The sequence below is a fragment of the Leptinotarsa decemlineata genome, unplaced genomic scaffold (assembly GCF_025532065.1).
Source record: "Leptinotarsa decemlineata unplaced genomic scaffold, Ldec_3_MD MMD2_P_RNA_scaffold_2, whole genome shotgun sequence".
NCBI classification, from domain to species: Eukaryota; Metazoa; Arthropoda; class Insecta; order Coleoptera; family Chrysomelidae; genus Leptinotarsa; species Leptinotarsa decemlineata.
Genome location: NW_027412529.1, coordinates 1,297,357 through 1,311,893, shown reverse-complemented (window position 1 = coordinate 1,311,893; position 14,537 = coordinate 1,297,357). Strand labels below are relative to the sequence as shown.

Genomic DNA, 14,537 nt, shown 5'->3' with positions numbered 1-14,537 from the left:
AATGAAATAATAACGCTAACTTTTTATAATCACAGGAGAAATAATCATAATCCTCCGATTGTCTACAGTGTTGCCAACGCAAACTGAACAAATTTTCCACTTAAAAAATACAGTGCCATTGTAGAAGAAAAGCTTCGTCGAACATTTTGTGATGACAAATGATACCACAAATGTCGACTTGTCATTCAGATAGAGTTGAACGTTCGTTGGATATATTTCGCTCCGTTGACTCAGTAATCACGCGGTATCAAATTATTCTCTGTTCGCTCGGTTCAAGATTTTAAAAACCGAAATCACCTCAAACGATAGGATGCGCTATGGAAGATAAGTGAAACGATAAGTTATAGTTCAAAATTCGACCAAGATGGGGCTAATATCAACAGTGGTTTGATATGAATTTGGCAATTATAGAGAATGTAAAGTATGCTGAGTTCGAATGTTTAATATTTTCTAAGATTCGAGTTGCTTATAGGAAATATATTTGGTAAATATAACCTTACGAAGTCACTGTGAGATAACGTTAAAACTTAAATGAATCAATGTCTTTCTAAAACAGTTCCTTCTCAAAGTGAAAGTTTCTATTTCCGTTTTATCTAGCTCTCCTTCTTCGTTGAATTTTAGCGCTTCATTTGTAATGTACACTCTTGATACAGTGGCGCCTCCCTAATTTAATGAAACTGTAAGGACACTTCGTCATAAACAGATACGATAGTCTATATATATGAAGTTCTCTTTACATCTACTCTCCATAGGATGCGTAAGAACATTTCAGACAGAGGAGCATTTAGACTATGGAAGGTAGAGGTAAGGAGGATCGTCTCATATGAGAGAAAGCTTGAAAAAGTGTCCAACTTTCAGCAGTAAATAACAGTTCAAAAACCCTCCAGAATGGCGCTAGCATAGGAACAGGAGAGTATGATATGAATTTAACAGTTGTTAACTGATCGAAGTATACTGAGTTAAGAAATTCAATGACTAGAGTAATTAGTGACTGTATAATATACAAGACCTCACATGTTTACGTAGTCCAAACTAATTTCGTCAATATAACCTAAAATCATTTGCTGTGGTAAAACTACAGATTAAATAAACGTGGAGACATCGGCTGAATTTTCTCATCAGCTTTAAATAATACTTTTTGTGATTTTATAGTACTTACTTATAAAACATTGTGATAAATGATAAGCAATAAAGGACAAAATTTGCGTAGTGAAAAGTCAGTGCGCGCCAATTGAAACATGTATTTCCCATTTTGAAAAGTACGCCATAACGAAACGGAAGTTCTTTCGTCCTTTTTTATTTTTCTATCCTATTCTAGTAACTTTCAGCGTCCTTTTTAAAATTTACCCTGTTGTTACTGGATCGCAACCCTTATTTAGCACATATTAACGGACACTTTTTCACAAACAGGGACGCTTTTCCAATTACCTCTACCCTCCATATGAATAAGGTTTTAAAAAGCTACTGCCACTAGGCAGATGAGTCTTTTAACATAACTGGTAAGATGTAAGATACTAGTAAAAAATCTTATTTGAAGGTGTAACAGTTATCTCGATGACGTAAGAAGCATGAACCGGTCGTTCGGGAGTCAACTCGGATGTAGATTCAGTTTGGAACAGGAGTCACGGTGTGTTAACGACTGAGACGAACAGCAAGATACATCGAAACATTGGTATTCTCAAAGATCTACTTTGGTTTGGTCGAAAATTCTTGACGCAAGAAATTGCCCTACTTTGCATCCATGTTGATATTGTTGATAGATGGTGCAAGAATCGAAATCTGTAGTGCGTATTTTTTCGGATCTTTAATTTACGTGCCATATGTAAAAAATGATTTCACTCGATATCAATGAATTCCCAAATGTAAACATTAAAGGTCACACTTGACATTGTCAAGTAGTGTCGTTTGAGGTGTACTCAGTACTTCTGTGAATGGAAAGCTGAAATTTAATGGATCTCTTTATTATTTCTTTATCTCGAGAAAGACCTCCAAGTTATCACAACCGGGTTATTATTCAATGCCAGTGAAATGTATAGTATACGTTCTATGCATCTTGGTAAAAGCACAGATTAAAATAGTATGTTGTTGACCGTCCAAATCACGTATGTCGTTACTAGTTACACGAGCTTTAACTCTTGCAAGTCCGGCTGTGTTTTGTTTTTGTCATAACACCGCAGACCGCATAAAAACAAGGTTTCGCTAACCTTGTTTTTATGTGCAGTATTGCATCCTATTGGAATACGAACTACTGAAAAACCGAATTATGTCACGCATATCACAATTATAACAGTAAATTCACAGTTACTTGTGAACTCAAAGCTAGAACTGTTAACTAACAAATTCACACTTACAACTGTAATTTACACTTATAACTGTAGCAATATTTCGTTGCTGCGACTTCGACATATAACTTTCGCACTCGCAGTAAACGTACATACCACTGATGATGTCTGCCGCAGTAGCAGACGAAACGTTTTTTATTACAAGTACCGTTCGATCACGACCTATCAGCTTGGATTTTGCTCTCTTTAATCGTGACACCCGCTGTGAAAGCCTATGTTTTTATGTGATTTGTTTGCTGTCTACGCCAATGGTTTCAAGGTTACTTCAAATAAAAACAAACGACACTCTCCTCTTTCTCGAATAATGTTACCGCATCGTATATCGAAAATTCTAGAATAAAATTGTAACTTCTCTCATATTTCTCTTTGTGAATCACGTGAACTGTTTTTAGATCGATTTCTATTCTCTGTGAATCCCCCCCAGAACGAGTTTACTGGGATACTTCATTCCATATACGTTGATCTTTTCTATATTCTCGAAAATGCGTTGAATATATACTTTGAATCGGATGTTAGTTATCTTTTGCAATGTTCACAAACGTTATCCGGAATGTTTTGAAGGAAATATTGTTTGTTATAGGATTCCGAATGCAAAATTTTCACGTATTTCCACCAATGGCAGATGTTTGCAATTGTTAAGTAACATTGAATAGATTTCATGCAAACTGCATTGTGAATTGTGAGTCCTGACGTGTATCTTGACTTTTGGAATCGTAGTTTGCAAAAAAGTCGACAAAGAAATGTTAATCATTTTACAATCAAAACAAACAGACTAATAAAACCTTCGGGATAGTGAATTTCTGCTGCAGTATGTCGAATTCCAAAAAATCCTCCGGCGAAAATCGATGCAGGAATACTTCTGGAAATCGAGGAGGGCGAGGCCAGAGACGTGAGTTTTCTGAAATTACTATTGATATAACTTGTTTTCGACACCGTTTTGTAAGCCTCTAAATTTATAACCAAATATTTTGGCTAGTTCACAGCCGAATGCCGGCTGTGGCTAATTGCATCTATATGGAGTGTCAAATGATCCGCCGGTCAGTGCCCAGAATCAAAGTCGACATTAGTTGCATAAACTTGCAAATGGGACAATTTAAATCTGTTATAGGGCTTGCTTCTGCCCCAAGGGAGTGTTATCCCCGGTTTTCATACAACTGACACAGGGGTGTTGTCCATATAAAAATTTTCACTGCGGGGAGAAAGACCGGAGGGCATGGCATTTTTTCAAAATTAAGGTTTTCAATTTGTTTCTAGGTATACACATCCACAAAGTACACTGAGAAAAAAATTGAATTATTTTTTTCAATTAACGAATGTATGATATACTTATTGACTGACTTAGTGAAAAACAAGCCTTACTTTTAAGCCGAACTGAGATGTTATTCGCCGTATCAATAAAAAATTTCACTCCATAGTTTTTCAGGCCGTCGGAGAGGGTGGAAATGGGGTGTAACATTTTAAAAACCATATAATCAAAAATAGAATGTGTACACCTACAATATTGAGATACGTTATCCCTGATGACCGACTCGACAAAATAAACTTCACGTCAGAGTTTTCCAGGACGTTATATTAGAGAAACTACATAGTGATAGACTTTGGGAGTAACTTTTGACTTGATAAAAGTCTTGCATTACATCCTGTACAATTCCATTCCAGGAGAGTTCTCTTCTTCAAATGCTGCAAGTTGATACAAATTCGGCAGTTTCTCAAATGCTTTTAAAAAGGTTTTTTTTCCCTTTTTTAACTTTATGTGGCGTGTTTTTGACCGGAACTACCGGCTGACCTCAAATTATGCTCTAACCGCGCGCTTTCCGCCCTCTATCTCCATAACGATTCAAAAAATGTTTGAAACATAAGGTGTAGGGAACTTAATCCTCTATAATAATGATCATGAATACAAATAGCGGAAAACCCATAGTAAACGAGATATTTGCAAAAAATGTGCAAAAAATCGATTTTTGTTACCTTTGACCTTAGATTTTAATAGTCTTGTACAACCTACCATATGTAGGTTTTGACACAACTTTAACAAGGTCAAAATACAAGTTCACACGAGTTTATAGCTGGGTGTCTCAATTTTTAAGGTGGACTAAGGTGACTGGACTATTTATGAAGTTTAATGAATGAGTAGGTATGTGGGTCAGATATAATTTATCCAGGGCCGGATTTAGGGGAGGGCAAGCGGTCCAGTAACTTTCACGTTTTTCCTCCCAAAAACTTCAGTTTGCATTTTCACTAAGAATACTTGCACAAACATAATATTGTTTTCGATATATCAGAAAGCCCTAGTTGCAAGTTTCCATTTACTATCAGTTTTTGATTTGATCAAGCTTTTCATGGGCAATACTTTCTTTAAATGTGTAATTTGTACCCATGAGTTGAAAAGAACTAAAATAGTTAAAAAAAATCCGGAAAATGAATAATAATTAGGGGCACCCACTCCATCGTTGCCCCAGGGCCTTCAGACTTCCAAATCCGGCCCTGAGTGTCTATGTTCAGTTCTGATGAAGGATGTGGCTCGTTTGATGGAGTTTTTCAACATGGCTTGAAATTTATTGGTGGAATTTTTTGGTAAAATTACAGAATGACAACGTTGTACGACTATTCTTTTACCTCTAGGATCTTGCTGTATCAACATCATGCTTGTATAAATATAATAATAAAAAAACTGTTTAATTTCTAAACAGGAATAAATCCCAATAACAAGATATATTAATATCATTAGCAAGCATGTTACGGTTTTATATCTGCCTATATATACATATTTATATATACACATATATACATATATATGAATACAATACTAATTCATTATCTAGAAACACCCGAAGAGAGTTAACAAAAAAACAAAATAAAGGAAACATTTAGGAGAGTTAGGTAAAAAATTAGGTGAAAAACTTGGGTGCAGCAAGCTAGGAAAGTAATTTAAAAAAAACATGTCAGATGTAGAGCTAACAAATAAAAACATAGTTCAAGTGTATTACAAAAAAACATAATTAACTGTATTACAGTAGTAGTAATAAGCTCACATGGTAGAGTAACTTTCAAGCTAGGCTCATGTATTTTGACTCGAGTGTAAAGTTTCTTAGCATGGTTCTTAACTTGACCAATAGGTTCATAATAAATGTGAGATTTTCACAGTGATTGATTGTTTAGTTTTTTCATTGCAACAACTAGTGACTTGAGTAATATGTTTGTTCTAGAATTTGGCAGATAAAAAGTCAGCTCATTTCTAGAATTGATTCGTGGGACATGAAAGTTGAAGTGGGAGAGTACTTCGGGACAGTCAGTCAGATTATTCACTAGTTTATAAATGAAAATTATAGAGTAGTAGGTTCTTCGGTTTTGAAGGATGATAAATTGAATTTATTCAGTAGTATTCTGTTGTCGATGCCTTGTTCAGGGTAAACTCCTTCTAGCTTGTAAGTAATATATTTCATGAAGCCTCTTTGTATATACTCGATTTTGTTTATATGGACATTGTATATGGGTGACCATATAAGGGAGGCATATTCCAGCCGAGATTTGACATATGCATTGAAAAGAGTTAAAAAACTTTCTCTGCTACGAAAGTTCTTACAGTTACGATAAATGAGCCCTAGCATCCGTTTGGCTGAGCATGTTATTGTGTCATAGTTTGTTTGTTTGTTTGTTGGTTTGTATTTATGTATATTTGTATTTAGTGGATGGAGAAGCTCAGTTTAGGGTCAAATGTGACACCAAGATCCCTTTGATGAGTGCCTATTTGAAGAGGTGTGTTATTTATGCAGTAATCATGAGAAATAACATGATGTTTGAGGGTGTATTTTGAGTATTTACATTTGTTTGTATTGAGGGGAAGATTATTTTCGGTACACCAATTGTACAAAAAATCAAGGTCTTTTTGTAAGATTAAGCAGTCCTCTTCTGATGTAATGGACCGAAAAATTTTCAAATCATCTGCAAAGAGTAAGAAATTGTTATAGAGATTATTTCCTATGTCGTTAATGAAGAGTGAGAATAAAAGAGGTGCTAAATTGCTTCCTTGAGGGGCACCACTGCTAGCAATAAATTGGAACGACTTGTGACCCCTACAATCTACGAATAGGATACGTTCAGTTAAGTATGAGCGGGAAAGGTTTAAGAGTTGAGAGTCGAATCCATATTGGTGAAGTTTATTGATAAGAATGTTATGATCCAACTTGTCAAACGCCTTCGAAAAATCTGTGTAGACGGTGTCTACTTGTAGGTTATTATTAAGTGCATTACTTACTGATTGTGTGAAGCACATTAAGTTAGTTATTGTTGATCTTTTGCTAAAGAAACCGTGTTGATTGTTTGAAATTAAATTCTTAACATCAGGAAATATTCTATTGTACAATCACATCTGAAAAGCCTTTGCAAAGTTGGATAACAGGGTTATAGGTCGGTAGTTCTGGATATTGTTTATGACACCAGCTTTGAAAATTGGGCAAATTTTTGACAGTTTCCATTTGATGTTGTATTCAACATCGCCCCAGAACAGAATACTTGGAATTTTGATGTACCTTTCTTATTTATTTTCATATTCTCTGTATGCTAAATTGATTTTTGTTTTTATGGATCGACGAAGAGATCGGAATTCTTCTTTGAGAATACCTGAGTTTTTAGTTTTCTAAAAATAATTTGAATTGAAAGGGTTATATTTTCAGGAGTGACTGATTTTTGGGAAAGAAAGTTTTTGGCTTTCTACTACTCCATCTTGATACAAAAAAAGCGGGAATCTTTCCTTTCTTTGGAAGATTCCCACTTTTTTTGTATCAAGATGGTGTAGCAAGTAGAAAGCCAAAAACTTCCTTTCCCAATAATTGAAATCTTCTGTTATTCAGAGGAATCAATAAATGAATCATCACTTTTTCACTGAATCGCTGTGTTTTATGCTACAGAAAATTGGAGGAATCGTTCAACGGATGGCAATGCCGGTCGCCCCAAAAACAGAAAACACCAGAGCAGAGATGGAGACCGAAGGCCCCCTCATAGAAACGATGACCAGCAGAACCCGAGGAAGATCAGACAGATGGGGTTCAAATTCCTCCAGGAGTTGCTCATGAAGGAAGACCTCGAGGCAGTCGTCTTGTCTTTGAGTAACGACAGAAAGGGGTTTAAGGAACTGCTCGAAACCAGACAGGTCTCCAACGATGTGATAGTGCTGATCCTGAGGCTGCTTTGTAAGATAAGCGAGTGTTCTTTTCGGTCGGCCAAGGTCGGGCTGTTTGAGTCTGCTCTGCGAAGCGCTTTTTCTGACAACGTCATCCGCTATGTCTCTACTATCGCCATTCAGGTAAGATTTACTCATTTCACTATGCATTTTTATGAATATATCTAAACAGGTACATGTAAGAACTTAACAAAAAATTAATAATAATTGCACAAAGAAATTTTCCCTCAGTTATCTTAAAGGTAAGTAGTCCCATTGTGATTTAAAAGTGCATATAGATTATAACAACAAGTAGCCACATTTTCTGAAGCCTTTCTTTCTTAGTAAGCAACTGTATGAAGATTAATTTTTTTCATTGCAGAGCGATCACGATAAGAGGTTCAACTCTGAATTTTGGAAAGATACAGACCAATTCTGGAACAATATCATTCAGATTTCCCGTACCATGCAAGATCTCATACCGACCACTTCTTGTGACGTTACGTCGAAGCTCCTCAAGGCAGTGAAATTGTACATACCCATAATAGAAACCACCCACTCCATACACATATCGGACACCATCAAGAATGAAATTGAGGAACTATTTGTTATGTAAGTTTCAATTTTTATTTTCCATATTCGTTAATCAATACAAAAATTGATTCCGTTTTGAAATAATTGCATTCAGCTGTTTTTTCTCTTAGTTATGAATATCACTGGAGTTTTTCCCAACACCAAACCGTTATTTTAACACCTCGACACGTGTTTTGATCACCAAGTGATCATCTTCAATAGGAAAATTACACTAAATATCCTTAACAGTGTTATCCTTATTTATACTGTAACAAATTAACGAATTAACTATCTTAAACAAATTTATTTCTAACAATATTTCACTATCGCAAACTAATTTATTTACAATACCTAGCACCTAATTTATTTCCGCTATTTGAATTCCTTGTTTAACCGCTCGATTCACGTCATGAATTCAATTCCATTTCTGGACGAGAAGCGGGCCTTATATATCGGTAACACCGTTCTAGATTTCTCTAATTGTTTCGGTACTCAACTGGAATTTAACCGGCGGTTGTCGACTGAATGAAATAACTTCAGTTTTTCAAAATGTACAGCAATGGGCCCATGACTACCCTGTTATATCAGCTAATTACACTGAATTCGCGCCTTTAACAATTAATGAACTAAGAAATATTATATCCTCGCTTGACAAAACTAACAAAACAGAAATTTTAAATGATAATTTCTTAAAAAAAAGCTTTGATGTAGCTGGGTACGCAATATTAAATTTAATTAACACATCATTTAGAACCGGTGGGTTTCCAGATCAATTTAAGATTTCCACTGTTGTTCCTGTACCGAAAATTAACTCAATTAAAGCTGAACATTTTAGACCATTAAATATACTATGAACTCTTGAAAAAGTGTTAGAAATGTCTGTATATAACCAATTAATTCAGTACTTTAATACCAACAAATTGTTTATAGGCAACCAATCAGGTTTTAGAGCTAGACACTCATGTGAAACGTCTCTACAATTTTTAATAACTGAATGGAAAAATACAATTGATAGAAATCAGTACATTGTTGCGACATTTCTCGACCTTAAAAGGGCATTTGAAACAATTGATCAAAATATTCTACTTGAAAAATTAAAATATTATGGGATATCAGGGATTGTTTTCGATTGGATTCAAAGTTACTTATTCAACAGAAGACAAAAAACTAAATTTGGAAAAGAATTGTCAGATGAACTTATAATTGAAAGTGGCATACCCCAGGGTAGTGTGTTAGGTCCATTGCTTTTTATTATTTACCTAAATGATAATCACATATCTGGATCACACTGTATAAATCTTTTTGCATATGATACATTGGTTTATTGTATACATGAAGATTTGGATCAGGCAATTGTTGAAATGAATAGGTCTTTAAATAGCATTGAAACATATTTATTTAATAATAAACTGAAACTAAATGTCAGTAAAACAAAAAGTATGATTTTGACATCATCTTATAAGTATGATCAAATTGTTTGGGCAAATGCTGTTATAAAAATTAATAATGTTAGCATTGAAATTGTGACTGAAATAAAATATTTGGGTTTTATAATTGATAAAAATTTAAAACTAAATAGTCATGCTGATTTTATTTGTAAAAAAATATCTAAGAAACTTTTTTTTCTCTCTCGTATATGTAAAAAAGTGTCTATGTATGCTAGGTTGACTCTTTTTAAAAGCCTCATACAACCTCATTTTGATTATTGTAGAACATTACTTTTTCTACTTGGTAAAAATAAAATAGCGCAATTGCAATAGCTTCAAAATCGGGGCATGCGATTAATATTGGGATGTAGCCGTTACTCAGCAATTAAATCGATGTTACAGTGTCTAAACTGATTTTCAGTTGAAGAACGTATATTATATATGACTATGATCTTTATATTTAAGCTGCATAAAGTATTTGCTACCCAATTACTTTCAAAAATTCTTATTGAGAAATAATGAAGTTCATGATTACAATACGAGAAGAAATAACAATTTTTACATTAATAAAATCAACACTAAATTTGGAATGAATAGTATATTTCATAAAGGCTTAAACGAATTTAATAAACTACCACAATTTATAAAAGAATCTAATTCAATAAACCAATTTAAGTCATCATTAAAGAAGTATATTAGTGACAGCTCATTATGATATTTGTAATTTTTTATTTTTTAATGTGAACTAACCTAACAATCTATAGATATGTATGTATATTTGGTTTTCCTTGAAAGGTACTTCAAAATGTTATTATATTTGCATAGTTAATGTCGTGAGATATTTATGAATTTGTAATTTTTCTTTTTTTGTATATTAGGCTTGCCTACTTGATAAATAAATAATTCCTTTCGCGGTTATGTCATGTATAGTCAGGTAAATCTAATAATTGAAATATTACTTTAACAAGCTATATAGTATACTATTAGGTATTGATCCACCATCGTTATTCATAATATTATTATGTTTACTCATTTCTACACTCTCATCGGCGTCTAGATGCCTGTTGTTAACTTGTCTAACTAATCTTAATAAACTAAAGTCTATAGAATGGTTTTGCTGTGAAATATGATGCGCAACTGCTGATTTTTCTGGCCTTCCATATTTTAAGTGTGCTAAAGTGTGACTATTACATAGGAACACTTTGTAAAATTAATTTAAGACTAGTAGATAAGGCAATATTGTGAAATTAATTTAAGATACCTAAGACGCTGATACCTAGAAGAGGTATCTTTGGTATAAATACGGATAACATACCTATATTTAGTTTATTCTTCCTCTTGAAGATGATCACTTGGTGATCGAAACACATGTCGACGGCTTACGATAGGTTGCTTTTTATGTTTCGGGATTTGGCATGGATAAATTTAATTCAATTTTTGGCGATGAAGCTCCATCAAGGACCAGTGTTTATCAATGGTATGGTGAATTCAATCGTGGTCGTAGTTCACTCCAAGAAGAATTTCGTGAAGGTCGTCCAAAATCAGTTGTTGTTCCAAAAGCCATTGATGCTGTGCTCAAAATGATATTGCAAGATCGTCATGTGACCTATCGTGAGATTGAGACAACCTTAGGCATTAGTGGGACCAGCATACATTCAATATTGCATAAATATTTGACTGTCAAAAAAATTTGTTCGCGTTGGATCCCACACAATTTGTCAATCGCTCAAAAAAAGTCTTGTATCGATTGGTCGAAGGAAATGCTCAAAAAATACGATCGCGGTGCTTCGAAACACGTCTATGACATCGTGACAGGTGATGAATTGTTGATTTATGCGTATGAGCCCGAAAGTAAACAGCAGTCGACTGTATGGGTGTTTAAAAAGGAGTCAAATCCAGCGCGGGAAGCACTTCCAAGCAAATGGTCGCCTGTTTTTTCGGAAAAACTGGACATATCGCAGCCGTACCACTAGAACAACGCGGAACAGTCAATTCTGAGTGGTACACAACCATTTGTTTGCCAGTTGTCTTCCAAGAAATCAGGAAAACCAACCGCCAAAGACGGATCACTCTTCACCACGATAATGCGAGCTCTCACACATCGGCTCAAACAACTGCATTTTTGAGCACCCAAAACCTCGATTTGATGAGTCATCCGCCGTATAGTCCTGACTTGGCACCGAATGACTTCTTTTTATTCCCGCACGTAAAAAACAAACTGAGAGGTCAACGTTTTTCGACCCCTGAAGAAGTGGTTGTTGCATTCAGAATAGATGTTTTGGAGATGCCTCAATTAGAATGGCAGAAGTGCTTCGACAATTGGTTCAAACGCATGGAAAAGTGTATAGATCTTCATGGGGAATATTTTGAAAAACAATAAAGTAATTTCCGATGATTAATATCTGTTTTTGTTCTGTAATCCTGAAATATAAAAGGCAACCATCGTAAAATAACGGTTTGGTGTTGGAAAAAAACTCCAATAACATACCTACATTACTACACCAAAGGTTCAAAACAGTGCATCACTGTTTTGAACTGTTTTTTTTTTTCCTGTCATGAACATGTATGTTTTTTGAAAAACAAAAAATTCATTATTAATATCGTCGAACGTGAAATAATGGATATTTTTCAGAGTGGAAAAATGCGCTAAGGAGGTGGAACGAAAAAAGGAGATTCATCCTGCGCACTCAGCCGAAGAGGAACTGGAGCCCCCGGACGATTTCAGAGGAATCAGTGTCTATCCAGACGCTATGGAAGTCACTCATCCTGAATCGCCGTTTCTTCGCGCCCAACGTCACCAGGGGGCCTTATCGAGACGTGGGACACTACTTGGATGTCCAGTTCCGTCTGTTGAGGGAGGATTTCGTTGCTCCGTTGAGAAAAGCAATATGTAGGTGAGTTTGAGATGGGTATCTAGTCAGTTATCAAATTCCTGAGAGTCACCTTCATCTTCCTGTCAGACGTAAAGGACTCGATCCATTCAAGGAGAATACCCTTCAATAGCAACATTAGCAAGCGAAGCTGCACATGTGCTTTACAAGAATCTGTATTATCTAATCCTTAATCCTCGTGGTTATACGTACATTCTAAGAATAAAACCGCCTGTATCTCAGGTAGGATGAAATATGTCGACTTCACTATTAATTCTCCAGATGAAATTGTGACAATTGCAGTTGATGATAGAGAGAGACAGAGAGAGACAAATATTCTTTATACAAGACAATTTTTCAGTCTTTTTTTTTATTTTTCAACATAGTCTCCTTTTAACTCCACACTCTTCCTCCAAGCGCAGTTTTTAGATGATTGAACAAAAAGAAGTTGCTTGGGGTTAGATCTGGTGAGTAAGGCGGAGGGTCTAGCACAACGGTCAGCAACTGGCGGACCTCGGTCCACCAAATATACCAAGTATAAATTATTATGTAGATAAAGCATACAATACCTCAATTAAATAAAAAAAAATATTTTTAAGCCACATAGAATTTAACTTAGTACTTATTTTATTTTTAGTTTCCTAGCTAACCTGTTTTACAAGTACCTACAACTGATATGGTATGATTAGTTTCCAATCTAGCCTGGCTAATTAAAGAACCAGTTACCTCCTTCTTGCAAAACTTAGATAAGCAGAAATCACTTTGAGTTCATAACAAACAAGCGCAATATGCTGGTTGTGGCTTTCCTAAAAGATATTTTGAAATATTTCAATGCGCTAAACACAGAGTGTCTGCTTTTCGTCGCAAGCTGATGTATATCATCGAAAACGATATTGCAAAACAAAAATTCATTAATTTTCCGACAGTTCTTGAATATAAACATATATCTTAGAAAGACATTGTTCAGTTATTGAATCTGGCCGATCTTAGGAACGATGTAGCGGCAGAATGGACAGATGTAGCTGCCAAGTTATTCAATTTGTCAAAGCCATCACTTCAAATAGAGAAAATCGATTTTCAAGATGTGTCTGCAAATGTATGAAACGGTATCCTAATGATGATTTTGGACTAAACATGTCTCGTTTTTTCGCAAGTTCTGCCTTCAGCTTGTCAAGTAATGATGGATAATGGTTTTGTGTTATGTTATAGTTTTTCCTTTTTGAAACATAATCGATTAAAATAACTCCATGACTGTCCCAAAAAGCAATCGCCATCACTTTCCCAACGGAAAAAACAGTTTTTGCTTTTTTTTGAGCCAGCTCCCTCTTTGCAGTCCACTCTTTGCACTGTATTATTGTTTCAGGCCTATAATGGTTCATCCAAGTTTCATTTACTCTACAGTAATTAATCGGCGCTAAAACTCGGATTTATTGCGTATGAACTGCGCCAACAGAGCGCTGGAAATGTTCATTTGAACACGCTTTTAGTCTAACGTGAGCAAACGCGGCACCCAACGCGCGGACAGCTTTCTCATGCCTGAATGTTGATTTAATATGTGGCAACACCTTCTTTTGACATGTTCATAATCTCTGCTATATCTCTCACTTCAAATCGGTGGTCGTCTAGCACCATTTGGTGAACTTGGCGATGTTTTCGTCGGTAGTTGCAGTTTTTAGACGACCCGAACGTTAATCGTCTCCCAAGCTCTTACGGCCACGTTTTAATTGAGCAGCCTAAAATTTCACTGTGGTTAATAATGTTGCAGAATCCCCATATACAACAGAATCCAACTTCTCTTTGATTTGCTTAGGCGTATTAATTGCCTTTCAGAAACAAATATTTAATGACAGCTTGATACTCGATTTTGTCCATTTTCACAAAAACATTCATATCAACTCAGTCAAACGACTGTTACATAACACTGCGCGTCCAAAATGGCTGAAACTTTGGTGAGTAACTGTTGACAGATGAACAACGAAATTCAATAGCTTTTATTTACGAGTGCTACTATCTTCATGTTGAGGTCGGAAACTTTTCAGGCACCCTCGTTATACCATCAGAATTTTTTACTTAATAAATAATGGTTGACAAGAATATCGACTTTTTGCTTCACACATGTACCGCATTGCCCGTTTTTGTTGAATGGTCTGCATGTGGTTGTTATTAA

At 35.2% G+C, this 14,537-nt stretch overlaps 1 protein-coding gene across 1 annotated transcript in view; it reads left to right on the top strand.

Moving 5' to 3' along the window:
* The first annotated feature begins 2,860 nt into the window (after positions 1–2,860).
* LOC111504110 (NFX1-type zinc finger-containing protein 1) overlaps positions 2,861–14,537 on the top strand; it is a 73,537-nt gene continuing 61,860 nt past the window's right edge. The window contains 5 exon segments of the mRNA XM_074180995.1: positions 2,861–3,231; positions 7,250–7,644; positions 7,883–8,112; positions 12,133–12,286; positions 12,288–12,394. Coding sequence (XP_074037096.1) covers positions 3,153–3,231; positions 7,250–7,644; positions 7,883–8,112; positions 12,133–12,286; positions 12,288–12,394 — 965 coding nt within the window. The 5' untranslated portion in view covers positions 2,861–3,152.